This window comes from Vicugna pacos, chromosome 2 (genome assembly GCF_048564905.1).
Source record: "Vicugna pacos chromosome 2, VicPac4, whole genome shotgun sequence".
Classification (NCBI taxonomy): Eukaryota; Metazoa; Chordata; class Mammalia; order Artiodactyla; family Camelidae; genus Vicugna; species Vicugna pacos.
In genome coordinates this window covers 69,723,214-69,746,719 of record NC_132988.1, presented here as the reverse complement: position 1 = coordinate 69,746,719, position 23,506 = coordinate 69,723,214, and the positions used below count along the sequence as shown (strand labels likewise).

At 38.3% G+C, this 23,506-nt stretch overlaps 1 protein-coding gene across 15 annotated transcripts in view; it reads left to right on the top strand.

Annotated features, from left to right (window-relative positions):
* ADAMTS3 (ADAM metallopeptidase with thrombospondin type 1 motif 3) overlaps positions 1–23,506 on the top strand; it is a 486,980-nt gene that overhangs the window by 431,382 nt on the left and 32,092 nt on the right. For 14 of the 15 annotated variants that reach the window (XM_072941169.1, XM_072941192.1, XM_072941176.1 and 11 more), the window contains 6 exons: positions 15,560–15,643; positions 17,522–17,678; positions 18,426–18,531; positions 18,936–19,079; positions 19,711–19,843; positions 21,369–21,482. In XM_072941169.1, coding sequence (XP_072797270.1) covers positions 15,560–15,643; positions 17,522–17,678; positions 18,426–18,531; positions 18,936–19,079; positions 19,711–19,843; positions 21,369–21,482 — 738 coding nt within the window. The remainder of the gene's footprint in view (positions 1–15,559; positions 15,644–17,521; positions 17,679–18,425; positions 18,532–18,935; positions 19,080–19,710; positions 19,844–21,368; positions 21,483–23,506) is intronic. The other variant, XM_072941163.1, reaches the window with a different exon arrangement.

Here is a 23,506-nt window from a genome sequence, read left to right as displayed (position 1 = left end):
GTTAACTCAGGACCAGACTAGTTTTGTCTCTGGCTCCAGATTTTAATTCCACTTAACTTTAACATTCATGTTAATAGTCATTACTACACAGGTTGCAAAAATATATCTGAAGGAGATTTTGTAATGTGAAGTGAAGAATATATAAACTCAGTGCTTTGGTTGGACCACTCAAAAAAGTAGGCTATGATAGGAACCAGTGTGTAGCATCATAGTGACACCACTGATCTTCACTCTTTTCTTAATTTTCTGACCTGGTTTATAATTATCAACTCAAACCTCAAAACTCCAATTAATCAAAATAATATAGGAGTCAGAGTGCATGTATAGTAGATAAGAACAATGACTTTAAACTTTTTTTAGAGACATGGATTTATTTATGAATTTGAGGCAAACCAGGAAAAATGTATTATATATAATAAAGTCCACTTGAAACTCATCCAGATAAGAACCTTGATATAGACCCAACATAGTCACTCCCAATTGCCAAATCCAAGGTATATGAGCAAAAATAATGATAGCAATGGATTATAATACATACAGTAAAAGAAAATTTTGTGAGTTCGTACAGAAATAATTGAGTGGTAAATTGTTTACTAATATAATATAATAATTGACTAAGTAAGTGGTGGGGGGCAGTTCTTCCCTATAGTAGAATTCCAGGTAATAAATGTAGCAGGAATGATAGAAGTAAAAAAACAAATCACTAATTGTCAAACTGTAGAGTAATAATTTTTGCAGGCAAGTGTCAGCAACAAATGACAAAATTAGTGGTTACAAATATAATGAGAAATAGGATATATACATAGTCCCAAAGTATCTCTTCACAAAGGAGTTATTAATTACAAAGGGAAAACTAGTAACTTTACATTTGTGAAAGCTGGCACAAAGCATCTTAACCATGGGGTCAAAGTTAATCTTACCCCTAATGAGTCATATTAACACCCTGTGTGTGATACAGTGTTCTGGAAGGGCCCAACATAACTTTTGTGATATTATTGGTAAAAACTCATAACCTGAATTTAATCATGAGGAGTCATCATAATAATTCAAATTGAGGGGCATTCTACAAAATAACTGACCAGTACTCTTCAAACTATCAAGGTCATGAAAGAAAAAGAAAAACTGAGGAACCATCCCAGATTTAGGAAGACTAAAAAGATATGACAACTGAATGTCATAGATTGGATCATGGACCAATAAAAGGATATTAGTGGGACAATTGACAAAATTTTAAGTGGATCACTAGATTAATTGATCACATTAATGTTAATTATCTAGATTTGTACTATGTACTGTGGTTATGAAAACTGTTGGCATTTGGAGAATCTGGCTGAAGGGTATATGGAAATTCTTTGTTCTATATTTGTAACATTTTTTGTAAGTCTGAAATTATTTGAAGCTAAAGATAAAAGTTAAAGATAAAAATCAGTGCATTAAAAGAACCCCGGGTTTGATGTTTCCCCTTATTTCATTTATTGTGTTTTTAACCTTTAAAGGTTATAACATAAAATCATTTTTTTTGAGACTTCAATTAGGGGTGGAGATAGGTTGTCAGACAGTGTTATTTATGTGTTTCTGCTAAGCACAAAATGAGAAAATATGTGATTAATAGGAGATATAATAGTAAATAAAATCAATATTGAAAATTATAAACCATGACTCTTAAACATCAACTTTCACTAAAGCATAACTGACATACAATAAAATATGCATTGCAAGTGTACGGTTTGGTCAGGTTTTATTCAAAATTATTCAAATTTAGTTGTTTCAGCATAGTTTTCTTCCATATATCTTCAGAGTTTATAGCAGACAACTGAGTCTTGCCTGTCTGTCTTCCCTTTCTTAGTTCATGACTCTCTTAGGCACCCATTTATTCAACCAGAAACCTTCTAATAGGATAGAGATATTTTCCCCCCAGGGGATGCACTTTACTAGGGGAAATTAGGTTTATAAATTAATATGTAGAATGCAATCTAGAAAGTGCTAATTGATTGAAAGCAAATACAGATTCTGGACTATGGGGAAAGAGTATTAGAGATGTCTTTGAAGTAGGGGAATAAGGAAGGCTATGAGGAAGAAGTGTGCTTGAACTAGGCCTTGAAGGTTAGTTAGAAGTTAGATCTTTGAAGATGGATGACAGGGAATTCCAGGCAGAGAAGGTAGTTGAATATTCAAAGCTCCAAACAGATGCACAGCATGTATTTGAACTTGGCTATATATAGGTTGCATGAAGGAAATTAATGCAAAATAAGAAAATGAAGATAGATAGCAATTATACGACTCCCCAGAGAGGGCTTCTCCTCTTTGTTTAGTTATATTTAAAAACTAGTTACTGAGCCAACAATGGATGGATATTTACTATGTTTAAGACATTAGGAGGATATAAAGAAAATTCTTGGCGGGTTAAGAACAGGAAGCGCAAAGTTTAGTGAAGATGATAAAATGAACTCTTCTAAATGTTAGTTTGATTTGGAAGAAGTACAAGCTGGTGCTGTAGGATCATGCCATTTTTGTTATTGTTGGAACTGGTTAAATTTTTTGCCAAATTGCTAAGTGAAAGTCAATTAAAAGGACATAAAAGACAAGTGTTCCATCTACTCTAATCCCTTTGGAAGCTAGAATTTCCCGCAGCCACTACAACACCTAACTAGTATTTACCATCATTTATCTTGACTCTACAAACCACTGGCACTTTTCTTTCTTTGCATATTCAGTTTTACACACTTGGTGATGAAGTCTGAAGGCATCACTGTCTTAGTGTCTGTTTCAATGCTTTCTTTGTCTGTTGCAATGCTTTCCTGTTTAACATATCCATTTAAGACAGGATAAAGGGAAGGTTAATATTCTTAGCCTAATATTCTGAGATTAGCTAAAATCAGCCCACCTAACTTGCATCCAAAAGCATTCCAAAAAGTAGATCAAGGGTTGGTTTTCACAATCATTAATAAAACTGACATCAGAATTTGAAATCCACATATATTGGGAATAGTAAGCAAAATGTCACATGAATAGTATTTTTATGAAAGTGAATCTGTTTATTCCTTAAACATTTGTTGAATCATAAACACAATGATCCCTACCTTCAAGAAGCTGATAATATGAAACAAAAACCAAGAATGCCATCAGAAACATATTATTGTAATCCCTTGACCTTATAGATGAGGAAGTAACCACGTGTATATTCTATACTATTTTGGTTACAGTAGTTACTGTTGGTCAGAAGAAATAAAGCATGTCAGCTTCAGAAAACCTCATCTTTTCACACAAAGATTCATGTTCAGAATCAAGGCAATGGGTAATACATATCATGGCAATTAAAATCCACTTTCACACCTTTGTTCTGTGGTCTCTCCAAAATAACTTTTTTCCCATTGTTCCTTCCTCCCCTGCTTCCCCATTTCTCTTTTCTGGTAATATTTCATTTATCGAGATCAGGATCAACTCTCAGCTCCTATAAGGCTTTCATAAATCATTTCCTTTTTCTTCGAAAATGTGTGAATTCCTTGGCAGCAGCTGCCTAGTAGGTTGTTTGTTCCTTGAGTGCAATTACTATACGTTATTAAGCTTCCTATTTCCAACATCAAAAAGAATGTTGGCCACATAGTACACATCCAATAAAAATTTAAATGATTCAGTCTTTTAAGAAGTATTTTAACGCTGTATACCAGGTATTCAGTTGGGAACACAGAAGACATTTAATGCTGTATACCAGGTATTCAGTTGGGAACACAGAAGGCCTTACTTGGATTACAGACTGGTGGGGAAATCAAGTAAAGACATTGAAGGTTATGATAAGAGCTATACAGGGCACCAACAGTTGGCCTGGAAAGGAAGTAACAGGGCAAATGGATGATAGGGATTCTGCATAGACAAGATGGTCAAGAAAGCCTTTCCCCAGAAGTGATGGCTACATTGAGATTCAAAATAAAAGAAAGAGCCAGTCATTGAACAAGGGTAAGTGTTTTGGTTATGAAAAGGAAGCCACTGTGGCTTGAGTTAAGCATACAAGGAGTCAGGTGGAGCTTGACAAAAAAGGCAAGCACCTTTCCGGTCATGGGAGGAGATCGAATTCAATTTTGAGTGAGTTAATGGGAAGCCATTGAAGGCCTCTTTCTGTGTTGTAAAGAATAGATTGGAGAGGTTTTGGGACAAAGAAGACAGATCAATTGGTTATCAATTGTAGATGTCTAGGCAAGAGATAATGGTTTATTAGACAATGGTGGTTGAAATAATAAGGGAGTATTTATGGTAGAATCAGTAGAATTTGTCAGTGGATCAAAGAAGGGGCTGAGGCAAAGGGAGGAATCCACCATGATGTACACTTTTCTGACTTGACTTCTGCTGGATGATGGTGGCATCCATGCAGATGTGGTGGTCTATGAAAAAAAACATAGATTGTGTGGAATCAAGGTTAGTGATGAAATCTTTGAAGATGTCTGAAATCATCTAGTTCTAGGTCTAGTTTCAAAAGAATGATTCAATGTTATTAAGGATGGAGGCTCGTACAACTACCAACGAAGGTTTAGCCTGTGCTTGTGCCCAGTCCTGTGCTGTTTCGCATGAATTATATAATACTCCTCAACTATGAAATATGTTCATTTTCAGCCCCAGTCTGTAAATTAGGGGGTTGAGATTTGGAGAAGTTACATGACCTTCTCGGAGTCGGCTAATGGGTGGCACAGCCAAGACGAGCCTGGATGGACTTTTGCCTCCAGAACCCAGTGATCTTCCTCCCTAAGCTTTACTGACTCTTGTTACAAAGTCGAGGCGTTTTGTATACCCACTGCAAAATACAACTCTGATGTCTTTAGTTTACCTATTTCTGTGTCTTGTTAGAATACCATTCAAGTCATTGAAATTGAGAGTTCAATTACTTGCCTAGTTGAATCGAATCAGTCAGCAATCTAGTTTAAGAGTCTCTCTAACAGGGTGATAAAGCAGATTTTGCCATTAAGGGGGTGGGTTGTTTTCTTTCAATGTGCCAGATGTTCCCTGTCACCAACACTTTGCTGTGGCAAGTACCCCTGTCATTTGCTAAGATCTATGAAGTAATCTGGGTCTATTATGTCTATTAAAATTGTCAGTGCCCTGCAGAGAATTAAGTCTATGCCTTAATCTCAGGATTTACCAAAAGAAAAGGAAACAATTCGTTTAAAAGGATGCCTCCCAGTATGAAAAACAATCTTGTACTTTCAAGTAATTCTTAATAATTAAAAGAGAATTTGTTATTTTTTTAACATACTGAAATTGGCTCCTATGATGGATAATAAACTAATAACTCATAGATGTGTTTTCTGGACATGGCAGACTTCCCTACCTCATATTTTTTAAAGAAAGTATATACTCCCCGGAAGTACTCTAGTCCTCATAGAGCGTTAATGGACTTATTCAAAGGTTAGCAAATAAATGTGATTTTGGTTACTTAATGATGATTCAATCTCTACACTACTTTTGATTTCTTAACTAGTGTTTCTGAAAATGTTGAATGTGAGTGCAAGGCAGATTTATCTGAGGAGTGTACATGTTCAGGCAACTAGAGCAGATCATGTAGCAGTTTTCTGTTATGGGTTATTATCTTTAATTATCTTTAATCTATTTTCACACCCTAGGCCAAGTCCTGTTAGATTCTAGGGGGACAAAAATTAATAAAATTTAGCTCCTTTTCACAGCAAGCTAATTCTAGCAGGTTAAATTTAAAAATCAAGAAATAATAATAATAAAATATGATCAGTTCTTCAAAAGATTAAGCCACAAAGTACTATGTAAACATTAACTGAAAAGAAAGGAATGTGGTTTGGCAAATATGCCATTGGCAAATGAAATCTTCACAGAAGATGTGTCATTTGAGTTGGACTTTAGGGAATGAACTGTCATTTCTCTGCTAGAAAAAGAGAGGTCTTGGGAGTCTTGGAAGATGGGGAACAGATTATAAAAGAATTCTAAAAGTGGTAGTTCATGATGTGTTTGGGGACACTGGAGGTTTGTCTGTTGGTGAAATTGAAGAGTATTTAGGGGAGATGGCAGAAGATAAGGCTAGGCAAAACTTCTGGGCTACCTTTAGAAAAATATATGTGCCATTCTAAGAAGTTTGAATTTCATCTTGCTAATGAAGAGTCACAGAGGGTTTTAAAGAGGGTCAGTCTGTGTTTTAAAAAGAATTCTGGATGAATTAGAAGGATTTGGAGGAAGAGACTCTGTTAGAGGCTGTGCTGTGAACATAAACACATAGTATATAAGTGCCAGGATTGGAGGACACACCACAGTCTATCTGGCTTCAAGCTCCCTGTAGTTTACACTACCCCTCCCTGCCTCAACAAAGTGTCTTAATGTCCCCAGTATGGATTGAACATACCAGGTCACAGAGACAGAGTGGAGTAGGCACAAGTCAGTTTAGCTGCCTCTTATATAAACATGTACATTTTCCCTGTAATATCCTGTTACCCAACAAAAGTTCATGAGCCCGATGCACTGTGAGGCCAAACAAACTGAAACATCAGAGTTTGGATCAGAGAAAGGTTTACTGCAGGACCAACCAAGGAGAACAGATGGCTTGTGCTTGAAAAACCCTAACTCTCTGAAGGTTTTCAGGGAAAAGTTTTTATAGGCGAAATTTGGGATGACATGTGTGTGTGACTCTCTCCTGATTGGTTGGTGCTTAAGTAGCAGGGTGGTGTTCCGGGAATCTTGTGCTCACCCTGAAGTTACTATCTTTCACCTGGGTGGGGGCTTTAGTTCCTGCAGAAGAACTTAAAGATATTGTTACTTATTGTCCTTGAGGAGGAACCAGGACCCAGCCCCAAGGCTGCGCTATTGTTTCTTGACTGTTCCCCCCTCCTTTCTCTGATTATTGAAATATTTGAATCTGCCCTTTGGAACTCAGGGAAAGTCAGGGAAGCTGTGAAACAAACCTATTTCCTACAAACAAGAAACGGGACACACAGAAAGGATTTGTACCAGGGAGGACCCACCGGGTCCTGCTGTTTCACTGGACCCATAATTCTAGAAGAGAGTCCCTATGCCACAGGTTAAACTAATGTAACATGATAACCAAACAGTGCTGCTGCCTCCAAGGTTCCTTTGCTTTTAACTGAAAAATCAATTTAAAAGAAAACCTTTTTTTCCTGGGTATTTCCCCACCTGTATTTTTTCCAGGGTCCTAACACACAGAAAAGCTTTTTTGCTTGCTAAGCGAATCGTCTTTCTCATTCCTGAAGAAAAGAATCAATTCTATTTGAGCTTTTGGTACATTTCCACTGCTCCAGAGGCTGGGAGAGTTTGTAAGGTCTCGTGGCTGAATGCCTATACTTGATGCTCCCAAACTCCTTTGATACTTAAAGGAAGTCAAAGCATAATCAGCATAAAAGGGCAGACTCATGCTTATGGAGAACCACCATCTGACCCTGATAGTCTGCCCTTCTGGAGAACTACTGAAATGGGCCCAAATTACCCAAATGAAGACATTCACAGAAGTTTTAACAGGTTGTTGCAACAGTCCAAGCTACTACTATACATAAAGAGCTGCTGGATGTGGAGGTGGACAGGAGGGGACAGGTTTAAGAGATGTCCGCAGGACTTGGTAATAGATTGACTGTAACACTTGAAGAAGAGGAAGGAGTAAAGGGTGATTTCATCTTTAATTGTGATAGAACATGCAGAGAGAAGAACAGGTTTTCAGGAGAAGGCAAGTATTTTGTGCAATACACAGGTACACTTCCAAATAAATAGATCTGTTCCTGGAGTTGAACAGATGGCTCTGGCGCATGAGAGAGGTGAATCAGTGAGAGATATTTGGAATTCATCATCCTATACATAATTGTTGGAAGAAACAGCAGTGGAGGAATATTGCAGGTGAAGTATGTGAGAAGAGAAGAGGATGGAAAACTAAAGTTTGAGACACACTAACGTATGTGGGCTAGGCAGGGGAAAGGAGCTAATAATGCTAAAGAAACAGACTAATATCATTGATGAACATAGTGGTAAACAGTACTAAACACTACAAAATATGGTTAGATGGCTTATTTTTTCATGATGAATATTAGTAAAAGAGGAAGAGGAACTCCAAGAAAGGGAGTGATCCAATATGGGAAATGGAGTTGATATTTGGAACAAGCGTCTTTAAGGAAGTGGAAAGAGCTTAGAAGGAAATAGAGACTTAGTGCTTCCACTGTGACAGGAAGAGAAAGACAGGCAAGGTGGTCATCAGCAAAGAACAGACATTGGCATCACATCGCTGTATTTGCACTTCAGATGTGCTAGTCATTTGGGGGAAATCTGTGTAACTTCTCTGGTTCTCACTCTCTTTTTAAAGTGATAAAAGTGTCTCCTTTGTCGGGTTTGAACTTTCATGATAGTGGAGGGTGAGCTTTTGCACTTGTTCTTCCCTTTGCCTGGGTCGCTTGTTCCTCAGGTAAGCGCATGTCCATTCCCTTCCAGTCCAGGGCTTCCAGCTCTGACTCCTCAGGCTGCGGTAGCTCCTGCCTATCCCACTCATCCTCTGTCTCATCACTCAGAGTTACCTTCTTCATCACATCTGTTGCCATCTGAAGTGACCTTGTCTGCATGTCTTTTTGTGCTCATTTTTTCTGTGCTTACAGCCTATTTTACCTATTAGAATACATTCATGGGATAAGAACAGAAATGCAAACTCATTTATTATTCAGTTCCCCACCCCTCGGACAGTTAGGCACAGTTCAGTTCAGTACATATGGCAAGATATTTCATTAAAAAGTAGTTACTATTAGTCTGAGATTGGAGGTGAAAGAAGAGGAGATGGCAGGTTAGGAGCCAGCTACCCTCTCTGAGCAAAAAGGATGCAGAGAAGGACCTTGTTGTTTCTCTATTTTATATATAGTCGTAACTGCAAATCTGAATCACAGTGATGCACACCAGAAACTAACACAACATTGCAAATCAATTATGCTTCAGTTTAAAACAAAAAGAATATAGAGGGCAGGACTGCAAATCCAAGCAGTCATGTGTTTGGAGCTTTTAGTTCTACAAGAGGTGGTTGTGGATAGAGTAATGTTTTCACAGTCCATTACAGAGTTCTTTTATGTCCAGCTAAAATTACCCAGGCTATCTTGTCATCACTTGCTTGCCTTTAGTTAACCTCTTTTAAAAAACCCAATGTACATACCATTTCTTTGCTTCTGTGGGAATAATATTACTAATGATGGCTGAGAATTTTTATTTTCATATTTGCAAGGCCCAGGCACCATTAAGCACTGTACATACATGAGCTCATTTATTGCTCTCAGCAACCTTATAAGGACAGTAGTATAGTTATCCTATTTTACAGATGAGGAAACTGAGGCACAGAGACAAGCAATATGCCTCAAGTCCCATAGCTAAGAGCAAGCCCAGGCAGTTTGGTTGGGGAGCCCATGTGCTTACCCACTGAGCTACAATGCCTCTCAAGACCTCATCCACCCATCTGAAAGGAAAATGGATGTTGCTTTGTTGAGGCCAGACAAAGCCGTTCATCAGCTAGTCAGACAAAGCAGGTCAGCTTGTCCTGCCAGGGAAGTGTCCTGGGAGAAACTGTCCTGTCTGGGAATCAACCTGGAAGGAATTTTCCCTTCAAGGAAAGGAATACTTGATTTGATTTTACCTTTTTTCCCTTCCCTCACATCATTGGCAACCCCTTCCAATTTAAGGTCATCTGAAAATTGAATTAATGTTTTGTTTATCTCTTCTTTCATGTAGTTTAATATATATTCTGGGCTCAACCCTGAACACCTCATAGAAAATCTACCCATGCTCCCACTGACTGGCTGACATGGTGAAAGGATATTCAGTTTTGCATAGGCAAACTTTGATTTGCATTAAATAGTGTCAAATATGTATCTTCTTAGAATGTTTGTGCTTAATGCTTTGCTTATAACCCAAAACACTGATTATAAATTTCAGCCCTATCTTTTCTTTTCTTACTCAGTTTTTCCAGTGATCTGCTCCAGCCCTACTTTATTTTTCCCAATATATTTTTAGACTATATTGATCATCAAAAAATCTTTCTTCGGAGTAAATTTAGAGTCTAATTCCTCATTTCCGTAAAGTTTACATGAAGGAAAATTATGATAAGGAAGTTAAGTTTTTAAGGTTTCTTTATCAATATGTTTCCCCATCAGTTTCTTAAACTCAGGGGTAATGAATCACTGTTGATTATTCTAAAATGAGATCTCTTGTGCATAGTGAAAGTGTCTGCAGGTGTGTGGAAGTGTAGCAAGGTGGTGAAAACTACTAACTGTGGAGTCAGACTGCCTAGGTGTTCATCCTCTGTTCTGTGTACTGACTGTGTGACCTTGGGCAAGGTACTTAACTTCTCTGGGCCTTAATTTCATTAGATGGAAAATGGAGATAATAATATCTCTAAAGTTGTTGCAAGGATTATTTGAATTAACATAGGTAAAGCATCTAGAACAGTTCCAGAGCCTGGAAAGACCTTTATAATGCTGTTTTCTTTGTTGTTGATACTCCTGTTAGGGAAAAAATTGCTTTCCTTGTCACTATGAGTTATAAAAATGCTTTCTTAACAAATGGTATTTTAGTTCATCTTGACAGGTTCAAATAGTTAATTCAGCCTAATATACTTCTAGTTCTTTCTGTGTATCATTTATTGATTTTAAAATTGGTGATTAATTCATAGCCAGATCATAAGTTTCTTTATACCTCTTACATAATGTTTTAATCAATGACACTGGAAAACAGTCTTAATCAAGATAACTTCAATATTTTTCTTTGTTTTTGAGTCCAGTGACTCAGTGTTTTCCTCAGGCTAAAATATTTTAAAATTCTTATTTAATTTTCAGGAAGTTGTTTTACTTATGTGTAAATATACAAAAAGGCAGACACACCAACTGGTATGTAAGTACATTCAGGTATGCAAAGCAACTTGTCCTTCACCCCTCTAAAATGTGCATACTGCCATCTGCTGGAAGGAGCTTTTGTACAGCATTTACAGAATATTTTTGAAAAAAAATGTGTTAAACGTTTTTCCCATTTTTTTTCATAATTTAAACTACATCTTTGAATCTATTGAGAGCAAACAAACTTACAGTGTAAGAGTCGTCAAGTCCTTTTCAGTGAAAACTAAGATGGGGACAATGTGTTTTATTTGTTTATTTGTTTCCTCTTTTCAGGTAGATCATGAAAATACATCCACAAACCTTTGAAACTTTTTGCATGGACAGGTAGAGGTGTGCTAAAGTGCTTTGTATTTTGCTGAGGGCATTTGTGTGACATTTTGCTTGATTTGAACAGCAACCATGTGAAGTAGGCAGAAGAAGTATGATCATAATTTGCCAGTGAGAAAACAGAGGCCCAGAGAGTTTAAGCAACCAACCCAAGGTCACTCAGTTTATCAGCGGCATAGCTGGGACCAGATTCCAGGTCTTCGAGTATGTCTCATCCCGTGGTGCTGATTATTTCTCCAACTCTTATCATAGCCTCCATGTCTCAGAGCGTAAAAACACTGCATCCTGTTCCTGGCCAGATGACAAGCAGCCAAATTATTAACTGCATTTTAAAAGTGAATAATGTACAGGAAACAACTTATTTAAACCTTGAAAAGCAACATAATAAATGATATCCTAAATAATGTATTGTGCTTTGCCCAATACACCTAATATTTGTTGATTTGCCCCATTGAAAGAATATCTTCTGCTATGTACAAATATTGCCTTATTATTTGATTATTTCTACCCATAATAATTTAGTTATACCTTGAGACAGTTTCACAGATGTGTGCTGACTCAGCATTCTGCAGCTGATTTTGGTTTCTACTGGAACACCCTGTTATCTAAGTAGCCTGGCATAATAGTGATTTTTGTTAAATAATACTTTTCTTTTGGCGAATGGTAAATTTGACTTTAAGAAAGTGTCTTTTTATTCCATCAGGTTATAATGTAATATTGCCACTGAGAACATGACTTTTGTCTATTATACTTTCTCAGCATTGTACTGATTTTAAAATGTACCAAGTACAAATGAATTTGCGAATTTAGGGTGATGATATATTATACATTACACTAACTCAGATATTACCAACTATTTGTTATGATTGCCACTTTTCATTTATTTTATTTTATTTTATTTTCTGGAGATTGGGGAGTGAACCCAGGACCTTGCGTTTGCTAAGTGCGTGCACTCTACCACTGAGCTATACCCCACCTCATTTATTTTATGATTCTAATAGTTTTCCGATATATGTGTTTCCTATAACATTTAGAAGTGTAATTGTCAGTGCTCTTCTGCAGTGGCTGCAAGGGCCTCCCTCTGCTGCATCACCTCTCCTCCAGAAATTAATTCATTTCTATTCGTTTATTTTTGTTTAGTTTAAAATTTTATTGTTTCCCTATTTTGTGCATTTACTAACATTGATTGCAACATTTTTTTTAACATTAAATGCATTTACATTTCAATCACATTAAGCTAAGTACAGGTTATAACTTTGTGTGTGAAGCCGTGTTGCTAATTCAGCTGCCTTTATGAGAAATCTTTGGAATGTCCACAAGTCTCTAGATGAATGTGACAGGCCTGGCTTTGGACTTTTACATGTATTGGAACTATGATGTTGGATATTTCATCTCAGATAATCAATCCAGAAGAGGAGGGGGATTCAGGATTCAGTCTTCAATTAGGCAGTGTGAGTTAAGGAGTAAGGTAAGAAAATCTGGCCATGACCAAAAGGGTCATACGAAATCACAGGTTTGGGGCCAGGATTCTTCTTTTTTTATATATATATTGACCTGAAATCTTCCCCTTTAATAGTGTGAACCCTTGGGTTTTAGTTTTATTTGCTGCAGATATACAGAATAAATGAACCCCTCTTCCACATGGTGACTATCAAGTCTTCTTTCTAGGTTTTCTTTCCTACTTCCCACACTCTAACGTGATTTAGTGTCCCTCTCTCCTTCTCATTCATAAAATTTTTGAGCAATTTGCGTACTTGAATTAAATCTTTCAATTCTTACCCCAGCCCTCTGAGGAGATAGTATGTCCATTTGATTGAGGCTCAGAAAGATGAAGACCGCACGAGCAATGATAGGTCAAACTGAGATGTCACCTGAGACTACTAGAGATCGCCCAGCATTTTTTATGTGACACATTTTCTAAGCTCCATGCTGTTTGCTTAAAGAGAAGCCTGGATACCTTCCTGTTTGTCTACACCTCTTTTATAAAACAGAGCAGACAGAATGAACTCAATACTTCAGGTGTTCTCTGGCCTATAGTAAAACAACTTGGGCATGACCTACCAGCCTGTATACCTGTGCACTGCAAGAGTGAATTGCAAATTTTTTTTCACTCCTTGGCTTATCTTGAAGAGGTATTAAATTGGGTCTTACCATTGTATGTGTGTGTTTGTAAATGCATATGTGTGTGTGTGTGTGTATACGTATATGTATATATATATACACATATGCATTTTTCCACTTAAAGGGACCCTAAATCTTTTCTTGTTAAACTACACTTTGTCATCTTTTGTATATACTAGCTCTCCTAGATCTTTTACCTTTATCTTAGTAGTTCTTCCCTTTTTTGTTCCATCTGCAAATTCAGTAAGTATTCATTTTAGTCTGCATTTAAGGCCTTGATATTTCAAGGTGTTCTGTGTAGTTGCATTAGATTCCTAAAACATTTCATGTGAGATGTCTTGGTCTGTTTCTTGGTCTTTGTCACAATTCACAATTTTATGATTCAAGGATTTCTTTTTCTTAGACCATCCTATTAACCTTGAATTATATTTCTTTTTAAAGCTTCTCTTTATAAGACTGTACCTATCTTTCTTCTGTAGGTTATAAATTTGCTGTGCCTTCTGTCCAAACCTCCTGGATCTCAAGTTGAATCGCTGTTGATTTTCCATCCTTCTTTTAGTTATTGTGACAAATGTTGGTTCCCTGTTCCTGAGAACAACTAAGAACTTTGAAATCTAGCCAGATAACTCCACCTTTCCCATTTCTGCTAGAATTTGCCAAATAACTAAGCAATCTTTATTCACAGTGATTTTGCACTAGCATAACCAGAGGGTATAAGCCTACTTTATATTCATATCTGCCAATAATTTACCATGTGTTTTTGCATGTCAGCTAATCTCTATGGTCTTTATCTTCATCATCTGTGTAAATCTGTGTTGGACTATGATCTCTGAGGTTGCCTAAGTTCTAATATCTGATTCTAAAGTATACCAAATCACTTAGAGAAATTTTAATTTAACATTTAAAACTAAGTAAAAAGTAGTGACTCAACTTTGACCTTCTGAGCTATACCCAGGATGATATTCATATTATGTGTACTTAGCAATTCAAATATTGAAGGATTTCTATACTGTAGGACTTCTAAATAATTGTTGCCTCAGCTGCCCCACTCCTGGGCAGGGTGGGGGAGGGCCAGTGGGAGGGCCACCCTCTTACTGGCCCACAGATAGACCACCACAGCTCCTGTACACTGGCTCCGTTTCCAAGGGCACCCCAACTAGACATAGCACCCCCAGTGGTGAGGGGGCACTCAGGAAGACATCTTGCCCTTTTCCTCCATATGGTTGTAGCCACTCATGGCTGGCACATGCTTGAGCAGAGTCACCCTCTTGTGGTTGCTTGTTGTGGTTGATGAATGTTCTGTGTGGATTGTAGTGCATGTGGACTCCTAATGTTGCAGGAAAATGGGACATGAGAATCCCTGGAATGTGTTCCAACAAGTGACAGTCCTTGGCTTCTCGCAGGAAAGAATTCAAGTGCAAGTCGAAGTAGAGTGAAAGTAGGTTTATTCAGGCAGATACACTCTCCATAGGCAGTATGCGGGCCATCTCAAGGGGCGAGAGGTGGCCCCAGGGCCACCAGGGGTCTTCCTGGAAACTGAAAGCAGTTTAGGAGACACACACTCCATAGGCAGAGGGCTGGCCATCTCCAAAGGCAAGAGAGAGAGCGACCATGAGGTGTGGGGTGGTTAGTTTTTATAAGCTCAGTAATTTCATATGCTAACAAGCCAGGGGAGTATTCCAACTACTTTCAGGAATGGGTGGGGGGGGGATTCCCAGGAATTGGGCCACTGCCCACTTTTTGGGCTTTTATGGTTAGCCTCGAACTGTCATGGCGCCTGTGGGAGTGTCATTTACCATGCTAATATGTTAGAATAAGTGTATAATGAAGCTCAAGGTCTACTGGAAGTCACATCTTCTGCCATCTTGGGCCTAGTTGGGTTTTAACCAGTTTACGTCCTGTTCTCAATGGCTGTGTCATTCTTTCAATGGTTGTGCCCTAACCCCTTCCCTCCTGTCTCATTAACGCTACAGTGGTTTAGTGAAGTCCTTTTAAAGTATATTCTCTTTGTTCATGGTACTGTGGGCTTTACAAAATCAGCAATTCACATAACCAAGAATTACTTTAAAGTTAACAGGAAATGATTTCATTTCATTTTCATTCATTTTCATTCAGTTTAAATTAAATTTTTAAACAGTGACTTGACTCCAGTATTTGGAATTGCATGGCTGAGCCCTGAAATGTTGTGCATCCTATGACATCCTTCATATTGCTTTTCTCCTAGTTACTATCTGCTTTGTTTCTAGGTGAATGAAATTTACCACGATGAGTCGCTCGGAGTGCATATAAATGTGGTCCTGGTGCGCATGATAATGCTGGGTTACACAAAGGTAAAATGTGAATGATGAACATTAAAGATGGGGTTAGCAAACATTAGCTTACCAAAGCCATACCTGACCTGTGGTGTAGACATGTCTCACGTAGACCTCGGTTGCTCTGAACTGTTGAAGAGAAACCGCCACAATGAACTGAGCTCTCTAAATTAGAGCAGATGATGAATGATTTTGGAGTTGGTACCGTTTGCTTTGTTTACCTCTGTCTAATGGAGTTGGAGATAATTATCCTGGTTTTAGGCATGACTGCAGGGATATAATGAATGGATACTGTTGTGAGGAAAGAGAATTTCCTTAATTCATCATCATCATCATCATCAAATTAATGATTCATTTATGAATTCAAAACATCTGTATTTAGTACCTACTGTGTGTCAGGTGCTTTCTAGGTGCTGCTTCAAAAATATTAGTGAAGCAAAAGAACAGAGATCCTTACCCTCCCATGATTTGTTAAAAACCATATTGTACATGCATATCTTTCCAGTTAAGAAAAGTGAAGCACACAATGAATTTTTTTTTTAAATTTATAAAGTGTTTAATCTTTTTGAAAACAAAACGTTGGGTCAAAATGCATATCATAGGCATTTTATGGAATGTCAATTTAGCTGGCTTTAAAATGGTACTAGATGTGTCCCTGTCCTTGGAAATAATGGAATAGATGTAATAGTCTCTCCCTTTGAGGAGAAAATAACAGGGGGAGTGACTAACTGGCAACTTCCTTGATGTTCAAAATTATGTTCCCTCCTCCCATAATTAATCCTCCTGATTATGGAACACTAGTGAAATTATGTATTTAGCAAGCAGGAAAAATTCCATGTGGTTTCATTTCATTATGTATTAAAATTTACCATTTTCTGGTGAGAGGGTGTCTTTGATCTTTAGTTTATCCACCAACCTGACCTACTTTGTGTCTCCAGTACTGAATGCAAGTCAACTCCAGCTGGAGATGTTAACAGCCTTCAATTAGTTGTTAAATCATTTGTTTGGAGAAGTAAGTGATCAGCATATAACAAATCAAGCTTTTTTTTTTTAAGATGAAGAATGTAAACACTGATAACAACATTTGCTGAAATGTAACAAAATTCTCAAGCCTGTCAGCCAAGTAGGGACTGATTTGGGATTCCAAGTTCAGTTTCTCATTCCATCAGAACTACTCTGGGAAGTGTGGCTCCTGGGCTCTTAAAGGATGGGCCCTTTCCCTCTGAACTTTTAACTCCTGACCATAATGGGATAGTAGCAGCATTCCAAGGAATGTCAATCCATCTCTCAGAACTGAAAAATCAGAGTATATCCCTCTTCATTGAGGTGAGGTTAAAAAAAATGGTAGTTTTCTTTCAGTGTGAAGTTTATATAATTTGACTGTTCTTCATAAATGAAGTTTTGACCAGCTTTGCCAGCTCATTGAAATACTTAAATTTTTCCCGTATGGACAAAAAAAAAAAATTGAAACTGAAGATCTTTCACTTTAACATCTCTGGAAAAAGAGTCTCATGCCCCAATCTTTCCCTCTGTCCTCTATTTTTGTTCTTAATATTTATGAAACTGAAAATCTCAGCTGAATCAGGAATTCATACCAGAATTTTTACCTAATTGATTAATATTGAATTGCTTCACAATAGCACATCTTAGCATCACATATTTCCACCAAATGTAATGTCAGTCACCTTTCACCCAGGTAATACTGATCATCATAAAGGTATCCCTCATGGGCATTTAGAATTTCCAAATGAAAGTGGATATTTAAAAAAGCCCCCAATAATATTATTGTACATTATTTACTTACTGTAATCCCAATCATTAACTTCCCAGGGAAAGTTATTAAAAGCAGCCTTGAGGAGATGCTGCGTATGTCCTTATCATGTTGTTCCCTCCTAGTCCATCAGCCTCATAGAAAGGGGAAATCCATCCAGGAGCTTGGAGAACGTGTGCCGCTGGGCTTGCCAACAACAAAAATCTGATCCCAATCACTCTGAACACCATGATCATGCAATTTTCCTAACCAGGCAAGACTTTGGACCTGCTGGAATGCAAGGTATTTCCATTAATATGTAGAAGAAAAACTTAAGGGCATGACTTTTCAAAAGTAATCCTAAATCAGGGAATTTGTTCAAATGTCCAACTCCCCACCACCACTTTCTACCGTGCCCCAGCCAAGTGTAGATTTTCTTTCTATTGCTTCCAGTGACTTCTGTGGAATTCAGCACGTTAAATGCCACTTAAATCCCATAATAAATGGCACTTGTCTTTACAATAATGGATGTGCATGTGGGTTATGGAGGGGATGCTATAAAATGCAGCGTGATTTCCACTAACGGCTGGGAACGGGAGGGGAGATGCCATGAGAAACGTCCGCTGCCAAAGGCCTTTCTTCCCAAGTCAGTTTACATTTATCTAATAAATTCTGATGCCGACTTTGGGAAAAAGTAGAGTGACAATTTTCTTTTCAACATTGATGGAATTTCTGGCTCCCTTCATCAGTACTGTGATACGAAAGACCATTCACTACGGCAGGGAGACAGAGCTTAGTTGGTGGGCAGAACAGAATGCTAACCCCAGGCAGTCCCTTCCCTTAGGAAGGGAGAAAATGCAGACTGAGTGAATCTTTTTAGAGCCCGTTACCTGTGGCTTTTCCCCGAGACTGTGGCACAATGCTAGCAGTGAAACAATTCTGCCTCTGTTTCCTGAAAAGCTTCCCCCCCCACCCCGGCAAACATCCAGGAGTAATTCTTAATGGGTTTTCTCATAAAACGAAAATAAAAGTAATTGTTATTCTCTACAGGATATGCTCCAGTCACAGGCATGTGTCATCCAGTGAGAAGCTGTACCCTGAATCATGAGGATGGTTTTTCATCTGCTTTTGTTGTAGCCCATGAAACTGGCCATGTGTAAGTCACTGTTGACAGCTATAAAGAGAAAAAAAGAAAAGAAAGAAAGAAAGGTCTTTTCTTCCCTGCTTCTCTTGGTATTGTTCACACTTTGGGCAGAGAGCTCGCCAGCATGCTACTCTCGTCCCTTGCCAAGTGAGAGGAGCTGACAGCGGCGGAGGGATCACGCGCTGCAACTAAATGAGTGACTCTGGCTTGCAGAGACACTCCCAGGCTTTTCGTAACTATCTAATGAGAAAGGCATTTCTGTCAGATTTCTCTCCACTTCCCAGTTCCTGGGACTCATCCACAAAAGCCACATTGACGTAAAAAATACCCGTTCCTGGTACTTAATTTCAAAACAGAAATTACGCACTTGGCCCATATGATGATTCTTAGCAGTGGGGTGTCACTTTGCGTTCCAGGTTGGGAATGGAGCACGATGGACAAGGCAACAGGTGCGGCGATGAGACCGCGATGGGGAGCGTCATGGCTCCCTTGGTGCAAGCTGCGTTTCATCGTTACCACTGGTCCCGGTGCAGTGGCCAAGAACTGAAAAGATACATCCAGTAGGTCTCCTTCTGCATGTCATGGGAGCGTTATAGCAGAAATACAGACGTAAAACAGGCTCTTAGAAACTAGGTCATAACAGAGCTCCCAGTGAATGGAAGCTGTTGTTCATGATAAACATTTTCTTGTGACTCAGCTTTGGGCACAGTGATTCCATAATGTAACTGCACTATTTTAAGCCATCAGCCCAGAATCTAAGTGAATTTTTAATCTGTGCTTTCCTTTTAGTAAATTCTTTATGGAATCTGTGCCTAATGATCAAAGTTGATTTGAGGAGGAGGAACGAATTGTCACGTAATGCCTGCAGGGTGTACCACCTACATCCTGTAGCCTATATACCATGTAGGTGTCAGGGTCTGCCCTGCCACACCATGTGGGAGTTCAGCTAGGGACACGAATAAGGTTGTCCTGGTTCTACTGCGTTTCTAAGTATGCTTTCCTGGGATGAATGAAGACGAATGGTCTTTTTCTAAACGGAACTGAAACCAAAAACCTTGAAAGATGTGGCTTTGTCACTGTGCTCTGTGATCTGATGAAATTCCAGAGTATGTAACCTAAGAATACTTTTTCATTAGAGCGTGATTACAAAAAACAAACACTTAACAATGCACAATATTTTCCTTCCTACAGCTCCTATGACTGTCTCCTTGATGACCCTTTTGAACATGACTGGCCCAAACTCCCAGAACTTCCTGGAATCAATTATTCTATGGATGAGCAATGTCGTTTTGACTTTGGGGTTGGTTATAAAATGTGCACTGCGGTATGTTACTCACGGTCAATTTAGATTTTGCATCTTGAAATCCATTTGTGTAGTTCCTGTTTGGTGAGCTCTCCAGACTCACCGGTGCAAGGCTGTCTACCGCTGGTTTTGTGTTTGCTGTGTCACTACCTGCTAAAGCTAAGCTTTAAATATACTATCTTATTTAATCCTTGTGATAGGCTAGAAGGGAGTTGGGATACTTTTATTTTACAGATGATAAAGCCAGGACTCATAGCGATTAAGCAACTTGCTTAAGTCACACATCTGGTAAACAAGGGCTTTTTATATGTTGGAGCAAGCTTTATATGTTAGAGCAAGAAAAAAGGATATTTCATTGAAAGAAGTTGATCTGCTGTTTTAAATGCTCCACACGCAGATACATGCAACTGTTTGGTCTGGAAGGCATATGCTGTCCACTCCTAATTACCTGCACTAGTGTTTAGACCTGAGAATTCGAAAGTGTTGGCACCATTTTTGTGGAAATGTACAATTTCTGCATTAGGTAATAGGAATTAGAACAAAAAACCCAGGTTCAAAATGAGTACTAATTTTATTTAAAGAAAAAAAGCTATGACCATAAGGCTGTATGCAGATAATTAGTGGTGTAGACAGTGGATATATGGGCTAACTGGTGTTTGATATCTGTATTTTAAAATCTATCTAAAGAATGATAAGATGTTTACCATTAGAAAGAGAGTAGGTGAGAAAAAAGTGCACACATTTGGTTATGATAATGTAGCATTTTAGGAAAATAAAAAACATTCTTAAGAGTGAGAAAGCTAAGATTCTGGTCTGGCTCTGTAACTGCCTTACTTGTATCCATCACCATAGTCTTTCTTTGTAACCCATATTTCTCAGCCACGGATAGTTACAAGGATCAAATATATGGAAAGTACTTTATAAACCACATGAATGTATTGTGATGTTTTGTTAACACCTGGAATACATCATCTCACGTAGAAAATTTGACAAATGTTTTTGGCTTTAAGTTGGCTCACTAGGATGGGCATTTTTATTATTTATATCTGACCAGGTCATACTCACAGGGATAAAGAGAAGCCATTTTGATAGCTTCAGAGCCACCAAACCATTATAATGTTTTCATATTTAATGTTCATAATAATTTCTCTTTTTAAAAATGTTTAATTTTAATATTTCTATGATTTTTAAATGTTTATTTTGTCTTAGTTGCCAACTTATAGAGAATTTGCATGCTAATTCTCTTTAAAATCCCAATACTGTTTCTTTGAAAACCGTAAGATAGAAATAGCATGCAGAATATTAAAAGTCATCTAGAGAATCATTGATGATCACTGTTATTTTAGAAAAGCAGAATAAAAGCACCCTACACTTGAATTCTGAGGTGGTGGTGGTTTTTGTTCTTTTCCTCCCCATACCACAACCTTGACTGTTGACTTGGAATTAAACTATCCGAGAAACATGACTTGAGGAAACCATAGAGCAGCTGTGGTTGGTACGAGTCATGCCATCTGTACGTCCCTGAGAGTTTGCTTCTTTCTTCCAGTTCCGAACCTTTGACCCATGTAAACAGCTTTGGTGTAGCCATCCGGATAACCCCTACTTTTGTAAGACCAAAAAAGGACCCCCACTTGATGGGACCGAATGTGCTGCTGGAAAAGTGAGTATAATCTGTTCATACAATGAAGATGTAAGACACGTTGCATGATAATCATCTTTTTTTTAAACATTTTTATTGATTTATAATCATTTTACAATGTTGTGTCAAATTCCAGTGCAGAGCACAATTTTTCAGTTATACATGAACATATATATATTCATTGTCACATTTTTTTCTCTGTGAGCTACCATAAGGATAATCATCTTTAAAATGACATGCATGTACACTTTTTAAGAAAATCACAGTACCTCACGTTTCATCATGGTACTGTGTTAACATCATGCACTGTGTCCCACGGCCGCTAGGACAAGTCACCATAGACTCAGTGGCATAAAACTATGGGAAATTATCTCTCCATCCTGGGGGCTGGAAGAACAAAGTCAGTTTCACTGAGCTGAAATCAGTGTGCAGTCAGGATGATACTCCCTCCAGAGGGTCTAGTCGCAAATCTGTTCTTGGCTCTTCCAGCCTCTGTGTCTGCCTGAAGGCTGTGACATGGGGTTGCACCACTCTGACCTCTGACTTTGGGGCCACACTGCTCTCTTCTCTTCTGCGTGCACATTTCCCTCTGCCCCTCTCTTATAAGCGTACATGTGATGGCATTAAGGGTCCACCTGCATATCCAGGATAATCTCCCCATCAAAAAATCCCTATTTAATTACGTCTGCAAAAACTATTTTTCAAACAGGGTAACATTTACAGATTTCAGGGATGAGGACCTGACATCTTTGGGACCACCATTCAGCCCACGAATGATAGGCTAAGCAGCAGCAGCTCAGCAGAATATCTGGGCCCCTGCTAATGGGATTTGATTTACTTGCTGGCACCCCACTCCTTGTGAAAGTTGTCCAGAAATCAAGTCATGTGAACGTATACAGGAGATTTGGCCTTGCTCCTCAGGGAAGGATGCCCAGAAGGTTTCAATCTCAACTTGTGTAGTGAGGACTGAATGCTCAGAAACTGGCCAAGTGCCAAGCTATAGCACTCATGAGGGGAAAGATCACGAAACCCAAAACAAAGGCATGTTAAGAACTCAAGTTGAAGAGCCTTGACTAGTTTGGAAATAAGATATTGTAGATGGGACCAAAACCTGGCAAAGAAGATTTATATAGCTTTTAGTGCTTTTAAAGCCCTTTAAAGCTCTATTTTGAATGTGTATACACTGTACTCTCTATAAGAATTACAAGCGTCATCATCATAATAAAACCCGCCATTATTCGTGTTTAAACTATGTTAGGCACTCTGCTAGACACATTACATGCGGCGTGTCGCATTCGGTATTACAGACCTGTGACCAAAGAAACAAAGGCAGCTATGAGTTGATTCGTTTTTGCTTTATGAAAAAGATATCCTGTGAGCCAACTCTGCACATCTAACTTCCCTACATATATTTGTGTTCTGTTTAAATTTACCGAAATTGAGTTTGAAGAAACACTTTCACTGTGTGTAGGATGCAAAAAACAAGTCCAGATGTCGGGAAGGAGAAGAACCGGCAGCTTCTGAGCATCTGCTGTATGCTGGGCCCAGTCAGCTCTCAGCCTCTGCAGTGTCTGGGTTTTAGTATTCCCCACTTGGACTTCTGGTCAGGGGGTCCTTACGCTACTCATGAGCCTTTCCAGTTCCCAGTTTTCCTCATCTGAAAGGGAAAGATAATCTGTCTGCCCTATCTATTGCTCAGAATCATTGTGAAGGGAGATTTCAAAAACTACATACAAGTGTTTTGCAGCATGTTATGATGATAATTTTCTAAGTTAAAGCACATAGTTTCCTGTCATTATTTGAAAGGGGAGCATATCATCCTTATAAAATAAAACTCCAATACTATAAATAGGAGGGATGAAGGATAGACTAGCACCTGCTGGCAGGTCAGGTGCTCGGAGCATCCTTACTTAACCAGTAAGATGATGATGTTTGATACTCACTGGTCTATGGGTCATTTAAAAACTTGTCTGAGTGAATGTTATTTTCTCATTTTACTTATAGACTTACATATGCAAGTCTAAATTACCCTGTGTATAGGGCAC